This window comes from Strongylocentrotus purpuratus, unplaced genomic scaffold (genome assembly GCF_000002235.5).
Source record: "Strongylocentrotus purpuratus isolate Spur 01 unplaced genomic scaffold, Spur_5.0 spur5_scaffold_12, whole genome shotgun sequence".
NCBI classification, from domain to species: Eukaryota; Metazoa; Echinodermata; class Echinoidea; order Camarodonta; family Strongylocentrotidae; genus Strongylocentrotus; species Strongylocentrotus purpuratus.
In genome coordinates, this window is record NW_022145597.1 from 2638945 (window position 1) to 2660046 (window position 21102).

The 21102-nt window shown below is 36.0% G+C and overlaps 2 protein-coding genes and 1 long non-coding RNA gene across 3 annotated transcripts; all 3 read right to left on the bottom strand.

Annotated features, from left to right (window-relative positions):
- Nucleotides 1–661: 661 nt before the first annotated feature.
- On the bottom strand, nucleotides 662–4074 carry LOC105439955 (G-protein coupled receptor GRL101-like). The gene is made up of 4 exons (XM_030982544.1): nucleotides 3388–4074; nucleotides 2827–2965; nucleotides 1994–2217; nucleotides 662–918 (listed from the first exon to the last, which is right to left on the bottom strand). The coding sequence occupies exons 1-4, from the start codon at nucleotides 4030–4032 to the stop codon at nucleotides 763–765; spliced, it is 1164 nt and encodes a 387-aa protein (XP_030838404.1). The 5' UTR covers nucleotides 4033–4074; the 3' UTR covers nucleotides 662–762.
- An 84-nt stretch (nucleotides 4075–4158) lies between these two features.
- Nucleotides 4159–5418, bottom strand: LOC115922830. Its single transcript, XR_004063634.1, has 3 exons — nucleotides 5357–5418; nucleotides 4800–4880; nucleotides 4159–4291 (listed from the first exon to the last, which is right to left on the bottom strand). It is a non-coding gene; the product is annotated as an uncharacterized LOC115922830 (long non-coding RNA).
- Nucleotides 5419–14102: 8684 nt separating this feature from the next.
- On the bottom strand, nucleotides 14103–20819 carry LOC115922823 (low-density lipoprotein receptor-like). Its single transcript, XM_030982526.1, has 4 exons — nucleotides 20708–20819; nucleotides 16919–17083; nucleotides 16429–16536; nucleotides 14103–14140 (listed from the first exon to the last, which is right to left on the bottom strand). Exons 1-4 carry the CDS (start codon nucleotides 20817–20819, stop codon nucleotides 14103–14105), a joined length of 423 nt encoding a protein of 140 aa, XP_030838386.1.
- Nucleotides 20820–21102: the final 283 nt, after the last annotated feature.

The window sequence follows — 21102 nt, forward strand, 5'->3', positions numbered from 1 at the left end:
AAACAAAAAATAAATAAATTTGAAATAAAATCTCATCTCATATAAACAAATACAATAAGCAAGAAGTGTATTGTGTGTTTGCATCAGTATTATTCCTCCCCCAAGGTTAAGCTTGCCGACGGTCGTAAGAACATCGTCCATTCTTCTCCACCCAATTATTTGTTATCGCCGATCAATCACTGACCAACTGCCAACCATTTGCCAATATTTCCACGCGCGGTCGCAAATTAGTTTACGAAAATCTTTTATGATGGACCAATTTTGTACAACATTCCGCAACCGATCGGAAAATGATCGCCCTCTATACATTATTTTAAATTGGTTGTCGATGGTCGCAGCTCTGTTTTGCTTGTCAGAAGACAGCAACCGGTCGTGCACGCCTAGTGTGACTTAGGCTTTAACCATAACATCATGGTAAATATAATTTATTCTCTAAAAATATCACTTCCTCTATATTTACAGTTAGACGTACATTATTATACACAACCCCTAACAAAAGAGTTTGATATAACTTTTTACAAATTGATTAAATCAGAGGCCTGTTTAAAGCAATAATAGATTCGGTTTTCTATCATGATTGATTTTAAAGGTACAACATATTTCTTCATTAAAACAATGTAGTGCAATAGAAACTTAAATTCAATAATTAACATTTTTCATTAGGTGTTCTCACTTTTCTTGAATACTCCATGTAGCTACTAACAAATCTCGTTATTTCATGATTCATTCCTATCTTAGAATTCCCGATCTCTCTCCTTTTCTTTACTTTGACGTATTTGCCCTCACAATCATATTGAGTAAGATGTCAATGTTTCCATCATTCTCCAGAATGGTCGTCAGATCTTCATCACGTGATTCAAGGAATGTCAGAGATGAGTCTAACACTACAAAAGCGTGTATGATTCTTCCCGCACCATCCTGTAAAAAAAAATTAATAGTATAGTATTAATGACTGCTTTGAGAGAAATAGTTGTTTTTATACGCTCAAGGGAAGGTTAGAATTGTGCTATTACCCCGAGGCGTGCCAAGGGCAATAGCCCAATTTTAACCTTCCCGAGAGCGTATAAAAACAACTATTTCTCGAATATTAAAGCAGTCATTAATACTTTTATATGCCGGAAAAAAAAAAAAAAAGAAAAAAAAAATTTCGAAGATGGGATTCGATCTCTTGCGTACAGAAGGTGATATAACTAAAATCACTGCCTTAAACCGCTCGGCCATCGCGCTCTGTTACCTAACCGAGCAGTTTTCTCTAATATATACATTAAAATGGATTGAAAACGGCTCCGCGCGGTGGATGCTTCGCGGCTGCTCCATTAAACGGGCCCTTCTTTTACTTTTGCAATGCATATTGGCACGAACTTAGATCAAGATCTATCGGCAGATGTTGTTTTGGCTTAATGGAAGTTTATTTTCGTCTTCATGTCAACAATGCAAGATAAGAATTGTCGGTAAGATCGATCGAGATTCAATTGTATTGAAATTACCGACCGATTCTTCGCACACGTACGGTATCCTCGATCGCTCAGACCATTTTTTAACATGTAAACCTATGGGGTAACCATGGAGACTGAACTACTTTCCCGGTAACCATGGTTACTGGGATTTTAGAACTGTTTTAACCATGGTTACAGGGAATATTACAGAAATAGTCAAAGTTGATGAATGCAATTTCGACCAATCAGATGGCTGGATTTCTTAAATGAGGTATATAACACCTTTTAGTCAATACTTAAAAATCTTACTTTACCTAATGGAAAAGTTACCCTTGGCTTTTTTCAGATATTAGATAAGGGTATAGACAGATATATATTGTTGTGTTCCTATGAAGTTTGTCCCTCACTCATCTCTCATTAAAAAACAGGATCACAAAGATTCCGTGAAATCAAATGATGTACAAGGCTATTGAAGTTACAATTCATTAATATTTCCAAAGTCATTTCGATCGTTTAAACAGTTTTAATCTCACTTCCAAAACAAATCTCAAACTTACTGCTTGGACGGCAATTTGATGCAAGTTGAGTATGACGTCATTCCATAGTCCAGACTCCTTCATTCTTTCCACAGCCTTTGTGACGTCACGTTGAATCACATCGACTTCTAAACGTCCAAGAGATCGTTGGTTACGTTTCACCCATTCGATCAGTCGCTCGGGTGAGGGGCTGGGCAGAGACGTGAAGGCTGAGATGATTGAAGTGTCGTCAAAAATACTGGCTTCTGTAAGGGATCAATGGGTCATTAGAAGCATTGATTAAATGAAGGGAAAAAAACTTCTGGACCCCGTAAAACAAAATTGCAATCATTCGCAAAAATGGCAATGGCCAATCAAGATCATTAATGCACTATAATACTGTTCAAAAGGCTAACCATTTACCAATCACAATCGTTGTTTCAAATTTGCAATTGATTACAAACATTCGTGTTACGGGACCCTTTGTAAAACAGCGTGAAACGCGCTCGCAAACATTTTCAAGAAATCAACTCGAGGTCAAAGTTGTCTAAAATACTGTCCCCTAAGAAACGATTGATATGTTTATGGGCAAGTCAAATATATCCCATAAGCTGCAAAAATCAATGAACATTAACTGATATATTAAGAATAATATACTTCTATTCAATTTTGGGGGCCTATATATCGACGTAGTCGACTTTGACAGTCAGAACAGCAAACTCATTAGCAATAATCATCAACCAAACAGTTTTTTACTAGCTGGAAATAGTGAAATCTGTGACAGGGTAAACGTGTGAAAATAGTAGCTGAGGCACGCGTTCAAATTGTCGACACACTTCACTAGATAATCCATTGAGAGAGATATCAGTCATTACCCATAGTCTTTTCCTCGTACTTCATGCTTCGATTCTCAGCGGATTTCTGCTTCCTTTGACGAATCGATGCAAGAGTGTAAAGATATGGATTAAGAGACGAGTTGACGGGTAGCACAAAGACTGCTGTCCATGCGTATACCTTCATAGTAAAAAAAAAATATTAATCGTTATGATAATGGAATATACATTGTATAGCAAGTCAAATAACTCTCAAGTATTTTTATGACGTAAACAAAAAGGAACACCGTTGTGCTACTTTTATGGCTATAAGACAGCGGACATGAGTTGGTCTGTAAACAATTCAGCTTGAAAAAAGGTTTACATTTCTCCTGAATAAATGTCTTTCCACTTTGGTATTTCCTGAGGTAATACCGCCTGATATTTCCACCAAATAAAAAAGTACTCATCTTCTCTATGAGTGTCGGATGATAGCCTGTGGTTTGACCAACGATCTAACAGACCGAACAACACATCCCCCAAATAATTATCCATAAGGGCAAATTGCTCTGCCCTTACTTTGTCTACGACCACATTATTAGAGGTGTGGTAGTGGAAACTCACCTGTGCAGAAATTGTCAGAGTTCCACTCGCTGACATCAAGCCCATGACGATAATTGGTAACCAACAAACAAGGTCTGTACCAACAACAAGCGCCATCCTAGATGCCAGCTTGATGTTTTGAGCCAATCGCATATCCTCCTTAGACTTGTTCCTTTTCCCGACGATCCGCTGCTTCGACATCTGAAACATGCAGTAGATGGAGATGTAGCATAGGAGGGTCACCAGGAACGCCACGAAGTTGACACCTATGAACAAGGAGATGGAGTAGTGCCATCCTGCAGGACGGTCGACCGTTAGGGGTAGAGCCAGACAGACTCCTGATTGACCGTAGAACTTCCCTTCGACGAAAGCCGGAATAAGAGTTGGTAGAATGCCAAGGAAGGCGGCGAGGGCCCAGATGATGAGCTCAACTACTCGGGCACCACGAACAGAGAGGTGTAGTTGCAGTTTAAATGGCGCCAACACATGGACACACCTATCAATGCTTATGATCATTATCAGAAACACCGAAGCCTCGCTGGAGACAACGGAAGTGATACCTGCAACCTTGCACAGGATACTATCCTTCCAATCATCAGCATGAGCAGCATAGTTCCCTTGATAATAGACATCAGCTGAAGCTATTGAAATCATGTACAAACCCATCAAGAAATCAGAGACGGCTAGGTTGGTGATCAGACTCGATTGGACGGTCGTATGCCGGGCCCATCCAGAGTTGACGAGTCTATAGCCAACAACAAGGATGTTGCCAATGAAAGCACTGATCCCGAGAATCCAGATAAAGATTCGAAGGATGTTATTGGCCATGAGATCTTCACACGACGAGAACTGGTCACGTGGTGCATTGCAGTTAGGGGAATCCCCTAAACCCGCCAGGCAGCAAATAAGGTATTTGTCAGCATACCTATATATATTTAAACAAAAACATGTATGAAAATCATATTGGTAAAAATGCTTTAGTTCATTAAACAGTATTAGATGATAACTCTTATTAATGTTACATCAACCCCAATTCTATCCGTAATCTGGATTTCAAAACTAACATAAGACGGTGAAGGTGAAGGAATGCATGGACAAGATGTTGAAGATGCACATATGATACAAACAGAGATAATTAAAGAAAAAATCTGAAACACTCACCCATGCTTAGACTCCCCTAACCATCATTATCACCTCCTTGACATCCATTCCAAACCCAGAAATTGACATCTGTCACAGACCGTGCAAAAAAAAGATCCCATTCAACAAATCCTTTTCTTTTCTTTCCTATGACTATGCCACAAGGATCCCCCCCCCCCCCCCTTCCTTCTTTTTCGAGTTTCATGTCTGCCGTCATTTATTTGTTTTCTTCAATTCTGTGTTTTTAATATCATATTTAATTTGGACTAATATATAGTAACTTATAGACTTACAAGGTTTCTAGATTATGTAAGCCTGTGAACGCGCCAAATTCAGTATCGCCTGATTCAAATATCAGTGTGTTTCGAATATCCCTGCAAAGAAACACAAACAAACAACAAATATTTATTGCTAGCAGATATTGAAAATGTAATCGATACTACAGTGTATAGAACAAACACCTTATTCATTAATCGAATAATGTAGACATATTTCAGGATAAGTGAGTATATCCGCCGCGATTTTACCAACACAGAGAACAATAGAAACTTTAAGCAGTGTCAGGGTAAAGTTAGTATTTTATTTTCGTTTACTATTTGATAAAATCACAATGCATTTATACAGGCAATGGGACAAATTTACTGTTTATAGAAATACACAATTCTTATTTCACATAAAAACATTCTCTACCTATTCCAAGCAAATAATTAAACATAATTTGATTTTTTATTTTTAAAGTAATGTTATGTCATCCACTATACAACAGCTAAATTTATAAGCCCATAAACGCCTCTATTTGTTACAGGATATAATCTTTTCTTTTTCCAGAAATTGAATAAAATGTGCTTACAACTCTTGGAGGTTGGTTAGGTTATCAAACGTTCCTATTTCAATCATCTGCAGAGGATTGTTAGAAAGGTTCCTGAAAGAGAGAGATAGAAACATTTTCTAATTTTATGATTAAATTCTATCGATAATGTACGTTTTATTCCTCTTAATGGGATTATTGCATATGTTTATGGATCAGGTTTATATTGATTTAGGAATCTATATGTATTCCAAAGGATTATAATACATTTCCCATAGATAACAAACTTTAACGATTATGAAAAGAATGAGCATATACATAATTCAAAACGAACTGGAGCTTAAATGGCAGATTAATTACAGCTAAACACAAATGAATTTACTGGATTCCAAATGCATTCATCCTTGTAGTGAGCTACACATGGAGTATTCGGAAAACTCTCTACACTGTTATTTTAAATGTAGTACCACGAAAATAGTAGCCTGAAAATTTTCAGACACACGTATTTATTCAATTCAGTGGAACATTTATTATAGATAATAATATAAAGTTTGCAAATCATCAAACATAAGATCACTAGACATAGTACTAAAGACATAACAAGAATATAAGAAAACACTGAAATGTACTATAAACATATATAAACAAACTTTAGTAACCAGCAGCATGGAAAATACAATTTAAAGAGAAACTTACAATGTAGCCAATCGTTGTAGACCTCGGAATGCGCCTTTAAATAACATGTATATGTCATTTAATGCGAGATCTCTGACAGAAAAAGAAAAGGCAAACTCATCAGTACATCAACATTCATCTTAAATAATAAATGATTATTGGCCATTTTCGTAATGATTACAAAATATATAATTTAGTGCCCCGATACGAATTATTTCATTTTCCTGTTACGAATAATTGTATTTCAATAATCATAATGCAATTTGCGAGTGTGACGTGTTTTAATTAGGGCCAGCCAAAATGTTTGTCCTACCTAGCAACAACTAATATATTCAATTTCAATTCTGACTATTGAGATACATTTATTCGTAACAGCTGAATGAAATAATTTATATACAGGCGCCTCACAAAGGCACGTGCATAAATTTGTTTACACTACAAAAATAGCCTATTGGGTCTTATTTACCCAGTGTAGCCATACCAGTATTAAACCTCGTCTTCCTGCAGGCCATGCAATTATAATTGCCCCAGCAATTGTCGGGTTCCCGATTACACCTGGTTGGAGAGTGGCAAATGTGGAATAATGTCTTAACACAAGTCATTAGTGCCAGACTAGGATTCGAACCCACAACCATTGTAGTGAGAGTCAAGTAAACGAACCACTATACCACGACACCGCCACTTTATAAATATTCCACGAATTTATGTTTCCAAACATAAAAGGGTTATTTTTAAGTAAATGATGAAGTTATTGAAAGCTACCCTGAGCTCTATTCTAATTGAATTGGATTGACGGTTACTTTTGAACTGAGTAAATTAGTTGCGTTATGCATTAAGTTTTGGAGCCATCAGAGTTATAACAGTAATAACAATATTACTAAAAAATGAATAAAATATAACATTGTTTTTTTTTAATATAAATAACTATTTTTTCTCGTGTATAGTTTGAAGAGGTATGCAGATGATGCTGTAAGACTTACAAGTGCAAAATATTTGAACTTTCTGAAAATGATCCGTGTTCAATCTCTGAAACTCCTGAATTTTCAAGGGCACTGTACAAAATATAAAGAAAATGATGTTTATATTTAACACAAACAATCAAATCGTAACAGCAAAGAAAAATGCAATACTCATGAATAAGTTTCAATTGGAAGAAATAGTTGAAAAAGGGTATATGTTTGTTTATCAGTTTTGTTGATATCTATTTCATCATCATCATTTTTAACTGTCGTTTGACATGTAGGTGTTGAAGAGCTGCAAAGTCCCGGATGACTACTTAGCTGGTAGCAATGGTACTAGTGGTGGAAATGGTGGTAGCGGCAGCAGGGGCAGATCCAGCCGGCGGCAAGGGAGGGACCGGAGAGGGAACCCATTCGTGAAATGGGGGGGGGGAGGTGGGTAGTGACAACACTAATTGTTGTTGTTGTTGCTCAACGGTGGGCGGGGGTGGGACAGTGCTATTTTTATTTTTTTTAACTCAACATTTTAACCAAAAAGGTGTGTTACCTGTGTTGTTGCCCCGGCCCCGCCCCCCCCCCCCCCCATGGATCCGCCACTGAGCAGCAGAGGTTGTGGTGGTGGTGGTGTTAGTATAAGTAGTAGTAGTAGTCGTATTATTATAAGTAGTAGTAGTAGTAGTAGAAGAAGCAGCCGTAGTAGTAGCAGCAGCATCAGTAATAGTAGTAGTAGTAGTAGTAGTAGTAGTAGTAGTAGTATTAGTATTAGTAGTTGTTTTTGTTGTTGTAGTTGTTGTAGTAGTAGTAGTATTATTAGTAGTAGGAGCAGGAGTAGTAGTAGTAGTAGTAGCAGCAGCAGTAGTATTAAATTATTTACTGTGTAAATCCACTTACACTTCAACGAGGTAAGGTAGCAAAGATGGTACGATTGTGCCATTCTCATTCGCATCCGTTTCCAAGGCATTCACGATATCTCTGGTACCACATGGCATTTGGCTCTCACAACCAAGGGACCTAAATGATTTCGATGATAATTGCAATGATTCTGTCACAAGGTTGGGAATGTTAGTGTCTAGAAATGGCATGAACGACCGATGCAGGGTTGGAAGATGTTTCATCTTCAAGAAAAGAACGGAAGACTCAAACTTTTGTTAAGACAGATATTACAAATAGATTAAAAAAGATAGTATCCCTTTTAAATTTGAATTCAACGACCTTTATTAAGAATATAAGATACATATATATCTCTTTTTAAAGTGATGTTAAATTTTCCCATATACGTGGGGTTCTATTAAATAGTCTACATTCGTCTGGAAACTTCAATTGACCAAACATATATAGCTTTAATAAACGATTAAACTGATTTTTGTGATAAACCTGGTACACAGTATACACCTCGAATTTTGAAATTTTAAGCATGTGATTCTGGATTCATAATGCATACGAATCATGTATAATCCATCCCTTTCTACAATTTCATTCATGGGAAACTGTCAAATATACAGTACAAAGTGACGAACAATTTTCTAAGATTCCTCGGCAGAGATGTGATGCGTAAGGTATAAACGTGACAGGTGAATGAAAGTCCGGTACAGGTGCATCCATCGGGGCACCCAGCTATTCATGGTGAGAGAGAAAGATTGAAAGAGAACCCTTGTCAATCATTAATGCGTTGATCGAAGAATAGAATGGAATACGCATGATTGTATTGTTTTCCAACAATTAACATAAACATATCTGTAAATACCAACATGTTGATGTCACACCGACAAAACCGACTCAGAATCAAAACACACCGATCTTTTTTGTTTAAATGTTGCTATGTCACGAACCGATACAGGCCCGACAAAAAACGACGATCCCGAACTGACCATGTATACGGAGCCCGATTGCACCCTGCTAGTTCCCCGGACCAAACCCGATAGCCAAAATATTTAAACGAACGTGCAGCACAGCTATAGTTTTTTTTTTAAATATGTATATAGGGATGGGCTTTTCAACTATAGGCGATCAAAAGCGAGGGAGCAAGGCAGTCATGTAGAAGAGTGGGAGGATATGTCAGAGGGAGTGGTAACTTTGTTACCTCTCCGCAATCCCTTTCTCTCTCTAACTCTTTCTATATCTTGAATGTTTTTTTTTTTTTGTTGGAGGTTGGGGCACGGTTCCCCCGTGCCGACCCCGTATATAACATGGGCTCAGCCAAAAGACCCCATTACAGTATTACCATACAAGAACCATCACCAGACTGCTGGCAAAGCTTTAAAAAAAAAACTCTAAAAATTCCCCATCAGCCCAGGGGGTGTTTCACAAAGCTGTTCGTAAAGTTACGCACGACTTTACGAACAACTTGTATATGAAAAGCCAAATGGGGTGCTCAGTCATTATCAAATACATCAACTAAAGTTGAACTGTGCAGATGTAGATTAAAATTCTTATGATAACAAACATTTTTAATTCAAAGTATATTTTTGGCCATAATTTAATTGAGGTTATTGAAAATATCAGAAAAAACTTTGGGCATCCTATCTGGTACTTCATATACAAGTCGTTCGTAAAGTCATGCGTAACTGTACTAACAGCTTTATGAAACACCCCCTGGTCATATTCAAGGTAAAAACATGGTTTAGCATGCATGCAATGATATGAAGAACATGTTTACATTTAAAATCCGAAAAATTGTGGTCTCAATTTGTTAAATGCAATACATTTCTTGGGGGATAAAAGGGAAATTCAAGATTCCAAAATATATACAAATTTCAAAGTAAATGATAGTGAGTGAATGACAACACAAACCCATAATCAGGAAGCCAGTTCGTCGAATAATTTTCCAAGTTTACCATTGCTTGTAAAAACATCATCTTCACACCTACCACAAAACATTTCGTCATCTTGATCAGGACAGTGTATGACGTCATCACAGACATGATCAGGACTGATGCAGATTTTGTTGCCATGACAACGGTATGACCCAGCCGGGCAATCAAATGTATCTAGGGAAAATAAATATTAATCAGTCATCAAATATTACTGTAGTTCATGTAATGACTATCAAAGCATCACTTGCTGTTTGTGTATATGACAAGCAACATTCAGCTAAACGAAAATTAAAAGTCAGATACTTTAAGGCCTATATGAGATCCACTAGGTCCAGTAATTCGTGAACTTTTGGTCTTGGGCCTCTGATATCGTGAGCATTCTTGACTAGTTGTTAGAAGGTCCATAATACCTAATCCTTTGATCTCGAGAACCACCGCTTCTGGTTAAGCTAATTATTTTGATTCTGTTTTCGGTCTACAGGAAAGTCCCCCCTTATTCTGCCAGTGGATAGCTTAATTCAGTACCACAAGCGGATAACTACCACTGCAACAACCCGTAACCTGCCATAAAGAGCATCTACTCGAACACATTCGCGAATTAAACAAAATGAAAGGACTGTAGCAAAAGAAAATAGTACAAGTGCTTTCAGTGGGATAAAAAGCAAACAAAAACAGCTTAAAAAGTTATAACTGCTCAATTATTCAAAATCGTCAATCATATTACTTATATTTAACAAGTATACCTATCTGAATTTATGAAGATGTTGATAAGGTGTTGGATATAAAAAGATGTTACAGTGGATAAACACTACCTCTGGGAGGGCCCGTGTAGAGGAAAGTCTTCACCTTTGTATGTTGAGTTCTATCGGGAGGGTTAGTTTTGCTTTTCACCTCCAAGGGAGAGGCGAAGTTAAAAACTTTATAATAATTATGATAATAATAATAATAATAATAATAATAATCATAATACTACAAATACGTATATTGATAATAGAAATATGAATTATATTAATAATACAAACAGATGACGCCAGACAATAATAATAATAATAATAATAATAATAATAATAATAATAATGATCATTATATTTATAATAATGTTAATAATATTAATAATGATAATAATAATGATAATAATAATAATAATAATGATAATAATTATAATAATGATAAAAAATAATACAATAATGATATATTGATAATAATAATGATAACAATAATGATAATAATAATAAGAAAAATGATAAAGATATTAACGATAACAATAATGACAATGATAATGATAATAATATTGCAGATAATAATGATAATAATATTGATAATAATAATGATAATAATTATAGTAATTATAAAGATAATAATAATGATGCAATAATGATAAAATTGATAATACTTATAATAATAATCATAATAATAATGATAATTATATTAATAATAATAATGATAACAATATTGATAATGATGATAATATTAACGATGATGATAACAATAATGTTAAAGATAATAATGATAACAATAATGATGATAATAATAGTAATGATAATAATGTTAATAATAATGATAATAGTTAAGATAATAATAATTAAAATAGTAATAATGAGAAGAAGAAGAATAGTAATGATATTGATAATGATAAAACAGGACCATCAGGCCATACCACAATCTTGTTCATCTTCTCCTGTAGGGCAGTCCATCTTTCCATCGCATCGATACCGTAGAGGAATACAGTACGAGTCTGGACACTTCAATGTCCAAGATGGACATGTGTGAGTCTCTGGAATGGAAATATAACAGTATACATTCAATTATATTAAAAGAAAGTATACCTGCAAATACTAATATTCTCGTTTAGTTCGATACTTTGAACATTTCGCTACAGAGAAAGATATTCCTAGAACTATATGCATATTGCTCCGTTTAGTCTCATTTCACAACGCCCCCTATCGTCAGAGTCAGCAGCCTAACATGTTAGCCTATGGAATGTTACCCCCCCCCCCCCCCCCCCCCCCCCAAAAAAAAAAAAAAAAAAAAAAAAAAAATCGTTAAAAATTCTCTTTTTTTTTTGTTTAAACGAAAAGCACATCCACCCCGACGTACGTTATCACTAGCTCTTTCATTTGAATCCTCATGTCCCATTTACTTTTGAAAGTTCACCCACCGTAATTTGATCAAAATAGGTTGCAAGCTCGTCATTGCCTATATAATACACCTGTGAAACAAGTCGAACTTTGGAGTAAGTATGCCAAGCGATTTGAAGATTATGGGTCAAGCACACAAAGGATAAGAAGCATTAATTATCAAAGAGCACTTCTACTTGGTTCACTATGTCAATTTCATCCAACCCCCCCCCCCCCCCCTCCCATCGTAATTTTTCAATTTAGTAAAAGCAAACATTTTCCCGAGGTAAGCAAAAACATGAATATTCATGAAAGGTCAGACAATACAGCCGTTTAGTACGTAACGTATAGTAAATGGGAATGGGCGATGATCCGTCCAGGAGGTAGAGGTCAGTGGTTTGTGCTGGCAATGTTCCAGCGTGCAAAAAATGAGACAACCGGAGCCATATGAGCATCTTAAAATCAGAAAAGAGTTTTGTCCGAACATCTGCTACATGGTTGGATAAGTACACTGGCATAACACTTGACAATCGTTATATTTTGCACCATTATTCTCTTATTGCCAAATAATCCAGGAATACAAGGAATTCACATGATAGACATAACGATAAAATATCACTTCATATTTAGATACTTAGATTACATCGAATTATACACAAGAGAGATTCAGACCGTTTCGGAAAGTTATAAGCTGTTCGAAATACCTCGTTCACTTACATCAACATCACAATTATCGTTATGAACTTTAAGTTAATTTGGGAAACTTCGTATTTAATTATAAAATGAAAATCGTATTTCTTACCACACTCTTTGAGATTTGTGACGTCACGGCAGCCATTAAGTAACCCAACTTCATTGAGTTCGTACATGCAGATTGTATCCAGTGGTGCGCATGCGCCGTTATCACACTCCAGTTCAGTGTCCGAGTTACAGACAAAATTTGGATTAACCCTGTAATCTGGGATAATTGAAAGAAGTATATAAATAAAATCTAAAAATTGAGTGATTTTGAAACAATGGTATCACGAACACTTTTCGAAAAAAAAGGTAGGCCTATATATTTACTAAAGAGGAAGCTCATCACAAACCCCGACACCAGTATTTTGCTAAAGAATCATGCGTTGTCATAGTATTCTTCATCCCAAGAGAGCATTTGAAAAGGCAACTTTCATGACTACTGGCACCCTTTAGGTTGTTAAATTTCCTTAGAAATCTGTTAACAAATGAAATAAAATTCTAAAAAATCAAATAGAAAGAAAAAAATAGCCATAAAGTTAAAAGATTACCCTTTATCAAATAAATATTCTTTCATATTACCACACGGGTCTTCGTCCTCACTATTCATGCTGATACAGTCCAGCATGCCATCACATCTAACTTTGTTAGGAAACAAAGACCCATCAAAACACTGGAACGCTGACGAAGATAGCTCAAGAACTAAGGTAAAACGAAAAAATAATTTGATTTTCATTTTAAAAAGTTTCAATACTTGAATCCTATAAGCGGATAAACAACTAAAACAAGGAGTGGAGTCTGTAGCGACGGTAGAAAGGGAGTGGGTTGGAAAAGAAGAAAGTGAGAGAGAGAGACGGACAGACAGACATACATAGATAGATAGAGGGAGCGAGGGAGAGAAAGAGTGAGGGAATGAAGGAGAGAGAGCGCGCGCCAGAGGGTGAGAGAAAGGAGGGAGAAACTGTCATTCGAATACTTCATAATTCGTCGCTGTTTTCACGAAGTGACGGTAGTGAAAATAAATTGCATTCACTTTGCGTTACGATTTTCCTTACTACCGTCACTTCGTGAAAACAAGGACGAATTATCTAAATACGTTTACAACAAATATACGACAAACTTGTTAGAAAATTAAAACAGATTTATTTGAGAAATAGACCGGGGAAATGAAACAAAAAAGAAAAATGAAAATGTTTCTTACCACAATCAACTTCATCTGAAGAGTCGTGGCAGTGTGGAACAAAGTCACACCTCTTGAAGATATATATGCATTGTCCGTTGTCACATGTAAACTCAGACTCCGAGCATCGAGAATATACTGTACGAGGTAAGATTCAATATCGTGATCAGGTAATCATTTTTCATGCTACTAGTTTGATTTGTAGGTGTTTCTGCATATTAGTTGTGTTAACTTAGTCACCCAAGAACTTATTTAATGAATTAGTTATTCATTCTTTTTTCTTCTTTTTCGTTTTACAGCGTAGAATTGTCAGTTACAGAACTGCTTCCTCCAATGGCCCTGTTGGCCTAGATTAAGTATACATATACAATATGATTAAATATCAAAATTTTAGAAAATGAATTGCTAGGCTCTATATCAAATCATGATTTTAAGGGGAACTAAGAATAATCATTTAATAATAGAAGCAAATTTAAAGACTTTCGCTCAAAAATAGGCAACAAAAATAAAGAAATAAAACTAAACGTTAAACCAAAATACAAACAAATAAACAACAAAAACAACAACAACACGAGAAAGAAAAGTAAATTTAAAAACTAAACCTAACAATACTGTTTAAAATCAACATCATTATGATTAAATGACGATGCTTCTCTCTCTCTCTCTCTCTCTATATATATATATATATATATATATATATATATTAACAGGGGTTTATATAATGCAACACTTTAGAAATACCTGGGGGGGGGCGTTTCATGAAACAATCAGTCGGTGGTTTTCACCGACTAATATCATGTTCACCAACAATTTAGTCAGCGCTGACTAAATTTGAACAATTACAGGCCTGGAAAATAGTCGGTGACAACAGAATTGTCGGTGAACATAATATTAGTCGGTGAAAACCACCGACTAATTGTTTCATGAAACGCCCCCATGAACTCGCTCTGTAGACAAAAAAAAATATGACCATAACAGATATCAATAAGCTTACATTGGCATCATCATCGTTTTTATTTTTATTAATATTATTATTGTTGTTATCATTATTGTTGTTGATGTTGTTGTTAACGTTGTTGTTATTCTAATTGATTGATTTTTATTTCTCATGCAAAACATAATACAAAAATAATTATATCACAACAAATATGTAATGAAACGATAAATATAGTGCAAATAACACGAGAAAAGAGGAACTAACTTGAAGCAGAGCTTGTTGAAGTGTTAGTTCCTCAGATGCAAATTTTACAATAAAACATGAACAACGTATGCTTATAGATCAATAAATAGACAATATGTAGCTAGGAAGAAGGAAAAAAAAGTAGAAAAAAAATGAGGAAGAAAAAGAAAAGAAAAAAAAAATGAATGGAGGAAAAAAGGAGAAGACAAAAAAAAAGCTCTAGAAAAGGGAGATTGAGAAAGAGATTGAGTCGAGAGTCAAACAACCCGAGATTCTATCATGTACATCTATATGCGTCTAAAAGTTTAGTCTTTAACTTTTTTTTTAAAAATGGATAAACTAATATTTTGTTTAAGAGATGGATCTATGTTATTCCAATATACTGGACCGGTGTAAATAATTGTCTTTTGTGCGAAAGCTGTTCTCATTCGAGGAGTGTGGAAGTGATTCGACTGTCTTGTGGGGTATGAATGTATCTCGTTATTTTTTTGGAAAATGGAGGAAATCGGGAGAGATAACACGTTATTAATCAGCTGGAACATAAAGATACCGAGGTACCAAGAATACGAGTCTTTAATTTTAAGAATTTTGTCTTGTAAAAATAAGTGGTTAGTGTGGGAACGAAAGTAGACATTATGAATTATTCTTAATGCACGCTTCTGTAAAATTAATATTCGGTCAGTTAGGGTCTTAGAAGGATTTCCCCATGCTAAAATCCCATAATTGAGGTAAGGCAAAATAAGGGTTGTGTACAGTGATGATAAAACCGGTAAAGGAAATGTATTTTTAACATGATTTATGACACCAATGTTTCTTGATAATAATTTACATAAATAATTAATGTGCACTTTCCATGTCAATTTGCGATCAACATAAATTCTAAGGAATTTTGTACTTTGAACACATTCTAGTTCGATACCATTTATTTGAATAGGACCAGGAAGATGATCAATAGTGTTGCTAAAAATCATATGATGTGTCTTTTTAATATTCAATGATAGTTTGTTGGCTTTTATCCAACTTTGAACCAAAACTAATTCCGAGTTAATTGTATTTAGGGGACTTTGGGGGGTCATGACATTAGAGAAAAATATTAGAGTCATCAGCAAATAATATGAAAGATAAAATATTAGATGACCGTTTGAAATCGTTTATATATAGTATGAAAAGAAAGGGCCAAGAAGAGAGCCTTGAGGCACCCTACAGGTAATATTTTTAATTGATGACTGGAAATTGTTTACAGAGGTGTATTGAGTTCTGTCTGAAAGGTATCTACTTAACCACTCAAGGGGCTTCCCTCTGACACCGTAGTGAGACAGTTTACTAAGAAGAATTTTATGGTCAATAGTATCGAACGCCTTTGAGAAGTCTAAAAATATTATCATTGTTATTGAACGTAAGAAATGGTAAATATTTTTTGTAATGATATGGCAGGTTTCATGAGACTGAACTTACCACAATTATTTTCATCTGAATTGTCCTTGCAATCAGGAATGGTATCGCACACAAACGACACCGATATACACGACTCATCGTTGCACTCGAATTGGTTCTCATCGCAACCTAGTGTAAATGAACGAGGAAAAAAAAATATTATATTGATTCTCATGAAGAAAAAAATAGGTGGGTGAGGATTTTGATTCGGCTACAAGTCACTTTCAACCCTTTAATATTTCCAAATTTTCCTTAATATTAAGAATAACCTTATTTCATTTTCGTCGTAATGAACCCTTTCTATATGAGATTTATGTCCTCGGAATATTAAATGGGCGTTTGAAAAAACCTAAACTTTTGAAATACGACTTTCCCCTTGTATTCTACAATACGACAGAAGGTTGAAGCTCAGGTATAAAAAAACAGTCCAATTATTCTCACAATCCTTCCACTAAAAAAACACATGTGCAATGAACGTCACATCATCAGGCGTTTTTTAAGTGATACATACCTTTGTTGCAATCGGTTTCGTCGCTTGAGTCCTGGCAATCGACGGCAGCATCACATAGGAACACATCATGTATGCACTCCCCTGAGGTACAATGGAATAGTCCTGGCCCACAAGACTCCATTGGATCTAGAAACTCAGAAAAGGTAAGGAACACTTTTTCTTCTTCTGGGAACGGTTTAGAGAATGAAGGATGTATTAGAGATTTTATGAAGGTTGAAGGAATAAGGAAAGTATATAGTAAAGAGAGACTAATAAAATTTAAAGAGTAGACAACGATTTAAAATGGTTTATTGACAGGCTGACAAAATGTAGGTCAAGAGGTTGTTTACATTTTTGAGGGAAATTCACGCGCTAGGAAATGTAATACTTTGTATTACATTGAAAGGAAATGTACAAGCGTATGTACGCTTATCAAGCAAGCGCGGAAAATACCGCCAGCAAATTAAAAATAGCACGAAGGGGCTTTCATTCTAGTTATGGCTTTCATTTTGAATGGACAAGAAGAAAAATTTACGGAGTGTAAAACATTCTCCAAGGTAGGGATAATCACGTTATTATAATGGTGATATTGCAGTGACAATTGCGTGATTTAGTGTACGTGTGTTTTAAGTTACCTAGTGCAATAAACGTATTAACACATTTACGTAAATGTCAGGTGTTTGAAGAACGTAACTGTCCTCAAGTCGATACCTTGATATTGACGTGATTTTCACGTGATTTTGTTTATTGGGCGCAAAAAAGTTTGAGTCCGGCACCGCAAGATCATGTTTTTGTTGTTGGGATAAGAGTGCCTTATTTTGGGAGTAACAAAGTTGTGGAGAGTAAATAATGGTTATATGGGGCAGGTTTAGGTGGACATTGGTAAATGACCAGTAAATGCTTCATTTCGAAATGGGCATTAACGGTTTAGTCACTTCTTTGAGGGGAATGAATTAGGCATAATGATGTGCCGGTGTTGTAGAGAAAAGTTTATTATGATACTCTGTAGTCTGTTAGAGGGTTATAAATTAGCTAAGGGCGAAAAAGTACGTGCCTGTACATGTACATTGGTTAATTTGGCCAATTGAAATGTTAATTCCACCAAAGTGTAAATAGTTAAGCATAGATATTCCCTTAGGGCACAGAAATCGTTCATTACAACAAGTTAATACGCGTCAGGGGACAAAACCTAATGAGGTATGACGTATTGTTTTCATTTACATACAGCCAATCAGAGCCCATTGGTGGTACTGATTAATGAATATTCATATAACTATCACGAGTTGACCTTATTCGCATACGCGCAATGTAAAACAGATTAAACCAATTAACGCGTAGTGTGCACATTGCATACGCGCGCGCCAGTCGTTGAGAGCCGTTGGGAGGTCATAAGGAATGAATATTTATGAAGTGATCCCGCGCTAACCTTATGCGACATCATACTCTAACGATAGTTATCCAATCAGCATCGCGTATTACAATTGTTGCACGCGCATGCTATTGTGTGTACACCTATGGCATGGGCAAAATGGCCTTGCTAGCTAGTCGGATTGACAAGGTTTATGAATATTGACAAGGTACCTATGGCGAATTTTTGCAAATTGCCACGAAATTTCTCATGAATATGCATAAGGATCTGTTGCAACTACATATGTAGGTTTTTTGTGAATGAACAACGTGTCGACAGTGAAACGCCCCGCCAAAGTTGGAAATCCGGTTGGAAATATTCCACCTCGCGTCAATGTGAAAACGCGTGTTGTGGCAGGCTAATTGCCCTAGAAAGTGCCCTGTAAGCTATTTTTCAACTCGAAAGGTACCTATGTAAAATTTTCACAAAAGTAGACAAATTTGGCATCTACAGCAAGTCTTATACCTGAATTTTCATAAAATCGGGTTCTTTTGTACATCAAGATATATTCGGGGAGATATGAGCTCGTAAAATGGACAGTGTGTGTAAAAGCCCATACCTGATTGTGCGCCCTTTTGTGGTGCGTTTTGAATACGCTTGGCCTCTATGGAGATGTCCCTCAACTTATTGTAATGTGATGACAACGTTGTGATTTGGCGGCCGATCATATATAAATATATTCTCGTTTGGCGGTAATTTGTCAAATTATGCCTCCAAATCACTAATCACATGGTACTGATAAGTTTATTGATCAATAATTGTCATCCGATAATTTTCGACTCCACTCAATTTTTACATGCGAGGGGGTTGCCAATGTATATTCAGTCGAATTTGTTCGCATGTCAATTCTTAGTTTTCCGGCCCCCATTCGATTTGAATGCGGGGGGACCTAGTTGTACCTACACATTTTCAAACTCAGAGTGTCACGCTTTAATCTTAGGCATCATCCGATCTTACAGGCGGAGAGGCTGGTATATATATACATCTATATTCTATAACTTTAGGCATCACTCGATTTTATAGGCGGGGGGGGGGCTGATATAATGACTTAATGTATATAAGTTTAGCCTAGGCATCACTCGATTTCATAGGCGGGGGGCCTAGCATAACTTTAGGCATCACTCGATTTTATAGGCGGGGGGCTGATATAATGACTTAATGTATATAAGTTTAGCCTAGGCATCACTCGATTTCATAGGCGGGGGGCCTAGCATTGCATTTGTAAGCATTTTTTATGATTCAATATATCTGGGTTATTTTGTTATGACACCCAGAAAATCAAAATGTGCAAAATAAGCGTCCATCTCAAAATGTTAATAAAGCCACGACATAAACGCAAATTTGGTTGTTTGTTATTTTTGTTAGCCGTGAATAAATTGAATTAAATTGAAATGGTATTTGTTCGAAAATCAACATTGCAGACAAGGGCATAAGTGCATGAAGTTAACGAAGTTAAATCATGAAAACAAAATGTTTGATACACACATATAGTCACACAGTAATATAGGATGGAGAGACAGACAGAGAGAGAGAGAGAGAGAGGTGGAGAGACACTCAGACAAACAAAGACCGAACAGAGCCGAAATGAAACGGTCAGATAGAGGCAGAGGTATGGCAGTCTTGACGAGTAGATCAGTTAATAATACTTCTGCCACCCCCTTCCTCCCCCACACTAGACGTTGTCATAATATAGCCATTCAGAGCATGCGGTGCCAAAAGTTGAACCTGATGTTTACCTGGTTTGTAGAGATGAACGGATAAGTCCCGTGGTGAACCTAAATATTTAAATACGAATTGAATTAAATAGGATTTTTATGAGTAAAAAGTACTAAAGCTAAAATATACAGTTAAATATATGTATGCATGGCAGAGGATTGTAAGGGTAGAAGATTTTATGACACTGGAAGGTAGTAGGAAATTATCTTTCTAGGCATTCAGAATCGAGTGTCGGCCACTTTGGATTTTATACCGTGACAACAAATTGGCAATAAATTATGACCTTTTGGGGGCTTGTTAGAACGTTTCTTGGCGAACTGTCATGAAACAATTTATTTGTCACACCTTGTCGGCACACTACAAAAACTGAATCCCACCCCCCCCCCCCTCCGAACCCCAATCGTAAAATTTTCAAAGCAACGCCTTCTTGAAGCTTATTTATTGTTGTGGAAGTTGAGGGCTACTATTTGACAGTAATGGTTTGTTTAAATATCCATGAGCCTTGATACAAAAGACATTATAATTCACTGCTTTCAGCTCTCAACATCGATCCTTATGTTAGTGCATTTTCAGATCTTCATTCTTTTACTCTCTTTTTCTTTGCAAGACTACATTTTATGTCCGATCCTTCGTCAGGAACTGTAGATATGTAGGTAATGATATCATGTCAGGATGCTGGTCTTTACCTGTCGCTGGAGTTTTGCAAATAAACTGTGTCGTTTCTGGAGAAGCACAGGCAACATCGTGCCAGAGATCGGTAGAGAGATCGGTCGATGTGGCTGGATCAAAGACTAACATTGTACAGGCTTCTGACATTCCACCATTGGGTTGTTTAAATCCCTCCTTGGGCCTTTGGTAAATAAAACCGATTCGTGTAGACAAATCCAGTTATCAAGTTTATTGAAAGAATTCAATAAATTCGAAACTGCTGTTCACTTGTTTGTAGTAGCAATGGAAGGGATCTGCTTCCCAATTCACTGTTAGACGTCACACTGCAAGGTCTCTAATACATCATAATAACCAATATCGAATATTACTCTGTCTAATTCCTGTAACCGATCATGATATAATAACTTTCATA

What these genes read in the sequence shown, in the direction of transcription:
- LOC105439955 (XM_030982544.1), bottom strand. Translation starts at nt 4,032, where the DNA reads ATGGGTTTGTACATGATTTCAATAGCTTCAGCTGATGTCTATTATCAA. An exon ending in CTCTGACAATTTCTGCACAG is followed by an intron (nt 2,966 to 3,387) that starts GTGAGTTTCCAC and finishes TTTACTATGAAG; the next exon opens with GTATACGCATGGACAGCAGT. An exon ending in ATCAAATTGCCGTCCAAGCA is followed by an intron (nt 919 to 1,993) that starts GTAAGTTTGAGA and finishes TTTTTTTTACAG; the next exon opens with GATGGTGCGGGAAGAATCAT.
- LOC115922823 (XM_030982526.1), bottom strand. Translation starts at nt 20,819, where the DNA reads ATGTTAGTCTTTGATCCAGCCACATCGACCGATCTCTCTACCGATCTC. An exon ending in TTGCAAAACTCCAGCGACAG is followed by an intron (nt 17,084 to 20,707) that starts GTAAAGACCAGC and finishes AACCGTTCCCAG; the next exon opens with AAGAAGAAAAAGTGTTCCTT. An exon ending in TTCAGATGAAAATAATTGTG is followed by an intron (nt 14,141 to 16,428) that starts GTAAGTTCAGTC and finishes TACTTAATCTAG; the next exon opens with GCCAACAGGGCCATTGGAGG.